General features: G+C 38.9%; 1 protein-coding gene across 1 annotated transcript; it reads left to right on the top strand.

The window, feature by feature from the left end:
- Positions 1 to 80: 80 nt before the first annotated feature.
- LOC149015237 (Clathrin adaptor complex small chain family protein) lies at positions 81 to 8,434 on the top strand. Its single transcript, XM_089154635.1, has 7 exons — positions 81 to 219; positions 394 to 436; positions 716 to 777; positions 1,507 to 1,603; positions 6,240 to 6,310; positions 6,747 to 6,838; positions 7,068 to 8,434. Exons 1-7 carry the CDS (start codon positions 151 to 153, stop codon positions 7,132 to 7,134), a joined length of 501 nt encoding a protein of 166 aa, XP_089010761.1. The 5' UTR covers positions 81 to 150; the 3' UTR covers positions 7,135 to 8,434.
- Positions 8,435 to 8,444: the final 10 nt, after the last annotated feature.

Raw genomic sequence — 8,444 nt, 5'->3', positions numbered from 1 at the left:
GACGCCAAATAAACCAGTGGATAAGATCGAACTAAGGAAACCAAACCTAAACCGGACCGACCCAATCCATTGACGCATCTAATGTCTAATCCATCAAATGTCAGGACTCAAGAAGGAGGCGAAAGGTAAGGCGCGAAGAGTACTCAGACCATGATACGAGCGGTGATTGTAATGAACACACAGGGCAAGCCCCGCCTTGCCAAATTCTATGAATATCGGGTTTGCTTCTTAAATCTTAATCTTCTATGTCTTCTCTATTTTATCAAATCTACCGCTCTTAGATATCGTTTCTGGTTTTGTAATTTTAATGTCTGATGATATTTTCCTCTTTTCCTTGATTCACGAATAATGTGGTGATAATGGTTTGTTCTTGTGAATTGAATTGGAAATCAGACCGTTGAGAAGCAGCAGGAGCTGATACGGAGCGTTTTTGCAGGTACTAATCAACAACTTCTCTTCTTTCGTTCTTTTATTACTGCAAACCGTAGTGTCTTTTTCGTGCGGACGTTCTATGGATCTCCCCGTTTGTTCTAGGGTCTTGATCAGTTCCTGTCGATGTTTAAATTTGTAATCATGGAGTAACAAGCGGATCCACGGCTTTGGATTCTATTCCAGTTTTCAACTTGGCATCATCGTTTCAATGATTTGGATCGTAAATTTATGAAGATTTGTCCAGATTAACCTCTCGATTCGTTTTTTTCTTCTTTATCATCAGTTTTAAGCGGTAGAGCTGAAAATGTGAGCGACTTCGTCGAGGCCGATTCTATTTTTGGACCGGTATGCCATTCTTCACTCCCCTTCCCATCTGCTAGCGTTTCTGAGTAGATGACCCAAAGATCTTTCCAATGTAGTTTCCATTTTCCCTTTGAAGCTTCATGTGACTTCTTCAGTTTCCAAACAGATGATGTTTTGGAAAGATGCTAAACAATTCTTTGTTTTGTTAATAATAATGTTATTTAGGTATAGTTCTTACAATTTGAATTGAGAGCAAGTTCCAGACTCAATTCACATCTGCCCTGAGAACGTTGTATTTCAGAGAACGTTTAGGGCCTGTTTGGTTACATGAGTCTAAAGATTTCAAATATCTAGAGATTTCAAATCTATAGACTTCAAATCTAGGGTCAATTTATAATTGTGTTTGGTGGGAAAAAATCGGGTCATCCTAAAGAATATTTGTCGCGGTTGGGGCATGTCTTTTTGACCTGTTCCCCCCTCCATAAATCTTGTTCCGTTTTGTGTGGTGATGTTCTGTCTGTTTTCCCGGGTTTTCTCGTTCTGTCCTTTTCTCTTTGCCGCCCAATTAGTTAATTTGTTTTCAAAGTATCATAATATCACGAAAGCAGTTTTAGGAAATTTCCCCTTTTTCTTCAACTGTACATGGTTTTCTATGAGTTAATCTTTCTATCACTGGAATTCTGATGATTGATATCAACCACCTTGTTTTTCTTGTTTATTTCTTTCAAAGAGCAGGAAACTTTGATGCCTATTTTCCCTTCTTTCTTGTAGGACACACGGCTGGTCTACAAGCACTTTGCAACACTATACTTTGTTTTTGTGTTTGATAGTTCTGAAAATGAGCTAGCCATGCTTGATCTTATACAAGGTATATTTCAGGGTCCAGAACAAATTTATGTTGACTTACATTTAAGTTTTATGAATAAAATATTTCTTCCATTTAAAGTGTTTATTACATATTAAGAACTGTTAGTTCAAGTGACTACAAACTATTTCCAAAAGTATTTCCCCTGTATACAACTTCAAGCCTTTCCCATTGGGGCTTTTAATGATTTATCTTAATAAATAAAGAAAAACCCTTCAACCCTTTCCCTGAGAGGGAAAAGGTGTGAAATACAGAATCTATATAGCACTATATTAATCCTGTAGAACAGAAAATTATTACCAGAAAAAGAAAAAAGTAAGGGCTAGTACCATAGCTGTACTGGCTTCTGCAAAAATTACATTTTCACATACCAACTCTTAAGTCCTATTTTTTAGCAACGGCGTATAGGTGTCATCAGGGAGACTTCACCATGACTGCTGATGATTATAAAGTAGGGTGAGATTAGGCCTCGTTGTCAAGAGAATACTCCTAGTGTTTTCCAATAAAGAGTCCTCTCTATGACTCCTAGGAATTTGAAACATATCATTCCACCATGAGTGAGCTGACCTCATTGTTATCTCCAGCAGCGTCAAAATATCTTCAAGATCTTGTTTCTCATGATCACATGTTAATCTATAGTTTTATGACAGGCTGTCCACATATGGGAAGTAGTCTACTTTTTGTTTCTTTCTTACATGGGTTACTATTCCCAATTCATTCTATCAAAGTATGGTCATTGGAATCTAAATATTTTCTGTTCTTTCATGGATGGGATGCTGCTCATCAGTTCATACTGTTCGTCTATTGGCTACTTTTTCTTTGGGGCTTGATCTACCAGAATACCTTAGGGCCTGTTTGGTTACTTGAGTCTGTAGATTTCAAAAATTTAGAGATTTCAAATCTACAGACTTCAAATCTCTAGAGTCATGATTCGTAAAATTAACTGTTTGGTTAGTTTGAATTTTTGGAATGAAATTTCTAGATTTATCTTAAAAAAATATTTATTGAATTATGGTTCAAATCTTTAACGCTTTGATAGTATGGGTGAAATCTCTGGATTTCACCTCATACCCATAAATCTACAGATTCACGTTTTTAGTGTAAATATGTGAATCTCTAGATTTCATGAATCTAGGGATTCACACAACCAAACAGGTAAAAATCTCCCATTTGTGAATCCAGAGATTTGAAATCTCTGGATTCGCGTAACCAAACAGGCCCTTAGATAGTTTAGTTTTAATATTTTTAGATGTCAGCTAGTTTAATCTTGCTTGAGTTTTAATATTTCTAGATGTCAGCTAGTTTAATCTTGCATCTAGTTCAAACTTTCTTATAAATCAACATCTTTTGGTCGGTCTGACCAGTGATCAATAGATTTTGGTTGGCGGCTCAGTGTATTAATGGTCTAGATGGATAAATTGTTAGCTGTTCAGGCTGTGTGTTCTTTATGATGGTTGGGATTGATGAAAAAGGAGGACACATGGCCTTCTTGCATATCCTTCGGTATTAAAAATGGGACATACCATCTTGTATGTCCTTTGGTATTTATAATGGTGGATGAATTTTCTTTAGAAACTATATGAAAGAGTTCTTTAAAGGGACAGTTGAGGCATTCAAAGACAGCATCGTAATAGTATCCAGGGATGAAACAAGGCTGCCATGCCTTTGGCTGGATGAATGGGAACAACCAGAGGCCCAAGCTGAGACGCAACTGACTTGCCTGCTTTTCTGGTCAGATAGATTTCTTAGGAGTATTCTTTTTTATATTGGGCTGGTTACGTACGAGATGGTTTCCATATTTTAGTTTCCTCATCTTAGAGAGTAATTTTCATTGCTTTGTTTGAGTTTTACTTGTATATTGTCATATAGTCTATGATGGATTCTTAGGTTGAATGAAATGGAACTAGTTAGACACTTGCAGAGTGGTTGTTTTGTGTGGGCTTGCTGTTGGCATACTGCCTTCTCTCTCTTCCCTCCCTTTCTCCCTATTTACTCTCTTGCATGATCAATCAGGCATTTCATCTAATAACTTTTTTTTACTTTTCATTTCCTCCAACTTTAGACCTTCATTTTTCTGTTCTATTTATGCTTCTACTTCTCCATATTTGCTGTTCAACCAACCCCAATAACCTCAAGTGCTATGTTCTAGTGGCATCCCTCTGTTGAATTCAATCTTCCTCAATATCTTTCTTGTCTTCAGAAGATTCGTGGTGGAAGTACCATGGGTCTGTGTTACTGAGGCCCCCAGAATTCCAGATCCAAAGAATCACCTGTCTGGAGATATCCACATTGAACCAGAACTGTACCTATAACTACCTCTTGGATTGGTTTCAGGAATCTTTTATGATTATTACTTCTAGCTGGCCTCTTATAAAGTTCAGGTTAGGAGTTTCATCCTAAATTCTTGAGTTGATCCAAAACCAATCGAGGAAGTAATTCCAAAAGGTACAGCTGCTGCACTACCGCCATAGTCATACCCATTGTAGAGTTGAGAAGGCAAATTTCTCCCACCGTTTCTCTTTTCTCTTAATTTTATTTTTTAAACTTCCCAGTTGCCTCTGTTTTTCTTTTTCCTTTTTTGATGTATAAATAATTAAATTAAAACAAAGCAACGAATGTACAAAGAGAAGGGAAGAAGAAGAAGAGGGGGGGGGGGGGAGGAAGACACCAGCCTTCAAGAGGGAGATCGGAAGGAGGAGCTGAGACCCCAGGAGATAACAATGAGCCTATTCCTTAGGGTATCATCAACCAGGGGGTGGGGAATAGAGAGAAATCTAAAGAAACATCAGAATAGATGGCATTCCAAATTGCGTCCAAAGGCCTGGATTTGGAGGTCCATTTCTTGAGATTGTGCTCCCACCACAAGTGATGGATGGTGGCTCTGAAGACTAACTTACCAACTTGGTCACAAATGGAAGAGCCTAAAAAGTTTCTCAAAATCCAGCCAATCTTGAGCGAAACCATAGGAACATCTCAACTGAGGCCAAATTGAGGCAAGGGCTTCTGCCTAAAGGGTATGAGAAAAAGGGCAAGAGAAGAAAAGGTGATAGAGGTCCTCTGAACCATTCCAACAAAAGATATAGTTAGGGTTAACCGGGATATGGCGGCAAATAAGGAGGGATTGGGTGGGGAGAGCAAGGTTGAGGGCTCTTCAAAGGGTGAGGGAGTGGCGAGGGATGTGGCCTTTGAACTAGACCAAAGGGACCCAAGGGACAAGGGGAGAAGGGGGCTGAAGAAGGTTCCAAGTTGAAGAAGTGGTGAAGAATTTGGAAGGAGAGGGGAGCCAAATAGTGAGGTCACAAGCGGAGTTCAAAATGGGAGGGAGGGAATTCCAAACTTAAGTGAGACTTAGGTGGGGGAGGGGAGACCAAGAACCATTGGTAATAAAAGAGGAGAGGACGGTTTTAGGGATGCGGAGATTGCACAGGGGCCAAGGAGCGTGAAATGGATACCCATCGGATGCTATGGATCAAGCCAGAAAGATGTGGAGGAACTAGAAGAGATTTGGATGGAGATGGTGGAAAGGGCTCGCGGCAACAAGAGTAAGAACTTCCTCCAAACCCAGGAAAGGTGGGAGGGAATAGGAGTGGTCTAGAAAGAGTCCGATTTGAGAATGTAGGAGTAAACCCAGGATACCCAAATGGAACCATCCTTTGAGGTAATCTTCCAGATGAGTTTCAAGAGACAAGCCATATTAAGATCTTGGATGTGACAAATTCCCAGACCCCCTTCAGACTTTGGACGGCAGACAGTAGCCCAACTGATGGGGTGAAGGAAGCAAAATGATTCTACCCTTTCCAAAGGAAGGCACAGAAGAGGGACTCAATGGCATGGATGGTAGAGTTGGGGATAGAGATGATGCCACACCAATAAAGGTAAGAAGATCAGAGAACTAAACGGATGAGCACCACTCTACTAGTCCTATGACTCCTATCCTATAATTAAGCTTAATTCCACATTTATGCAAATTCCCTTCTTATCCCATCTACCAGTATCTGGTTATTTATCAGATTGCCACCTCCCCCTTTTAACTTCAGTATAATTACAGCGCTGCCATTATGTCTTGCTCTTCATTTATCCAGCACTTGGGTGGGTCCATAAGCAATCTAAGCCAGCTTTTCAATCCTGGGAACCGGTGGTGACTCTTTTTTTTTCTTTCTTTTTTCCATGGTTGTCAATTGTCATGGCTACCCTGAGCCTCGGAGGGACAGCTCAGTCACCTAGGTGCCTTTTGCATGTAGTATATGAATGTATTTGATGGTAGCAATGATTTGCTTCTTTTTCTTTTATAATTTTTTTTTTTTGGGGGGGGGGGGGGTTAAAATAGTGCAGCAATGATGATTTTACATAACTATGCTTACAAGCATCATAGAAGTCTTATCAATGCAACACAATATGATGTCTTTTGAGAAGATTGACATACAATGTGCAAAGAATAGGATACAGTATAAGCATGTCCATAAAAAAAAAGGCAGTAAGCATAAATCAACAGAAACTTCTGAAGAGTCAACTAGGTGTTCTATAGCCTTGGACCCAAGAAAGAGCTGCCTAGGTTGAACCCTTTGACATCTATCGGTTTGTTTACTGTTTGCTGCTAAATCATGGAGTGATTTTTTGATTGATTTCTCTCTGGTTTCAGTTTTTGTCGAGACGCTGGACAGATGCTTCAAGAATGTCTGCGAGCTCGATGTTGTGTTCAATTTTAACAAGGTTTGTGTGGGTCTCTTTGTTCATTAGTATGTTACAGTTTATTGATTTGAATATCAATCAGAATAAGAGAAAAATGGGAAAGTATCTTCATGAAACCGATCTAAGAAAATTGATCGTTGGAATTGGATTCCACCGTAAATGTACTATCTTAACTATATGCAATAGGCTATAGTATTCTTGTTCATCATTCATTCATTCTAATCCACATTTGACTTTGTCTATCATCTTAGCAATCAACAAAGGTCTCAGAATTGTACTTGATTCATTGACTTAAAAGCTGTTGAAATGCTCAGCTTGTTTAAACCCTGATGAAGTACTTAAATAGTCAGGACTACTGGTTATATGTGAAACAGATGTGGTTGTTGATTTTGGTGTTTGCTTGGCATATAGATTCAACATGCTCAATGTTCGTTCATCTAAACTCAGTTCCTTGCAGTTGCATACTGTCTTAGATGAGATCATTTTTGGTGGTCAAGTGCTTGAAACCAGCTCTACAGAAGTCACGAAGGTTGTTGAAGAAATCACAAAGTGCGTCTCTCTCTCTCTCTCTCTCTCTCTCTCACACACACACACACAAGTGGATATTATGTAACTATGGCAAAAGCATCTCTGAATCTATGGCATTTTTGCTATTCCTTTTCACATTGGAAAAAATTTCCCCTCAGATAAACAAATAAAAATACCATGGTGAGGTGTAGGAAATGCTATAGGCTCAGATAACCGTTCCCATTAACTATGTATTTTTATTCTTGTGTAGGCTGGAGAGGGCTTCAAACACAATTTCTCTTGTTCCAAAGTCTGTTTCTGGTTGGCAGGGTCGATAAGGGATGCATAAATTTCCCACTGTCATCACACTTTTTATGCATGCTTGTGATGACTTTGGCAGTTATAGTGTAGTAGAATTCAAAAGTTGCATGTACATGTATGTGGCTCGTAAATTGGGATTTTCTTCTTTCCATGACGTTGTAAATGTTAATGTCATATGTCAAGGTAAACTCCATTAAATTGATTATTGTTTTGGTTCAGTTAAGAAATCTGAAAGGAAACTTGGAAGACCCATATTCTATCCCTATAATGTGGCCACCAACCTATTATGATACTGGGGGAATTCTTGACAGATTTGGATGTTGTTGACAAACCAGCTCTATGCAAGAGTGGCAACCACTGATGATGAATCCCTGGTCTGGGGCAGGTGTTGCCAGCCTTTCCAACAGGCCATAGGTGGTGATGACATGGCAACATCCCCTCCTACCCTTCGTTTCTCTCTTTGATCAACTGCCCAGCAGGTATTCCTGCAACTGTTTTTCACTATCATGGTCGTTTTAGGTGATATTTACACTTCGTTTGTTCATTGATTGATCCAGTAATCATCCTATAGGTATATTTGAATCTGAGACAGATGTCTAGTCTGTAATTTTGGATTTACTGCCTTGTCACATTCAACGCAGACTCAAAGTCATTCAAGTTCTTAACTCTGTTCGTGTTTTCCTTGTTTTATAATTTCGGCTGGTTCTCGTATCTCCTGATCTGCTGATCCATTAATTTGCTTTGATACTTTAATCTCATACTCTTTCTCTCATTAAAAACCCTCAATGTTTGTCAGTTTCATTACACCCATTCTTTTCATACTATGTGGGTCCTAATCACACAGAAATTGTTCCTTTTCAGGGTTTAGGTTCATTACAGTTCTTGTGTCCTGTAATTTCTAGTGAATGAACTGTGAATTCTTATGGATAACTGTTTCCAGCATTTCGTGGTTTCAGCTTGAAGATATCTTTTCGTTTGGAGCAATGAAGTAGAGAATCTTCAGTCTCTCGCTCAACTTGTAAGATTATATAATACGAAGAAAAAAGAAGAAAAAAAGAAAGAGTAGCGACTAGTGACGATCATAAATTTAGTTGAGCTGTGTCAAACAGAAATGAGAATTGTCACGTACGTGATCTTTTCGAGTCCCAAAACTCTATTGATGATCTTAGGTGCAACAGAGTAACATTCTCATCTGCAAGACCCGTTTGTATCCTACTCCAAAAACAACGCAACAACACTCCCCCCACCAAAAAAAAAAAAAAAAAAAACAGGGGAAAAATCACGCACGTTGCGTGAGAGTAACTAAAGATGATTCCAAAGATTGTGA

This window comes from Hakea prostrata, chromosome 5, assembly GCF_041222555.1.
Source record: "Hakea prostrata isolate BN-2017 chromosome 5, UWA_Hpros_2, whole genome shotgun sequence".
Taxonomy (NCBI): domain Eukaryota; kingdom Viridiplantae; phylum Streptophyta; class Magnoliopsida; order Proteales; family Proteaceae; genus Hakea; species Hakea prostrata.
The sequence above is the reverse complement of the archived record's forward strand: the minus strand, read 5'-3'. Positions and strand labels throughout refer to the sequence as shown.

What these genes read in the sequence shown, in the direction of transcription:
- LOC149015237 (XM_089154635.1), top strand. Translation starts at nt 151, where the DNA reads ATGATACGAGCGGTGATTGTAATGAACACACAGGGCAAGCCCCGCCTT. An exon ending in CCAAATTCTATGAATATCGG is followed by an intron (nt 220 to 393) that starts GTTTGCTTCTTA and finishes ATTGGAAATCAG; the next exon opens with ACCGTTGAGAAGCAGCAGGA. An exon ending in TTGTGTTCAATTTTAACAAG is followed by an intron (nt 6,311 to 6,746) that starts GTTTGTGTGGGT and finishes AGTTCCTTGCAG; the next exon opens with TTGCATACTGTCTTAGATGA.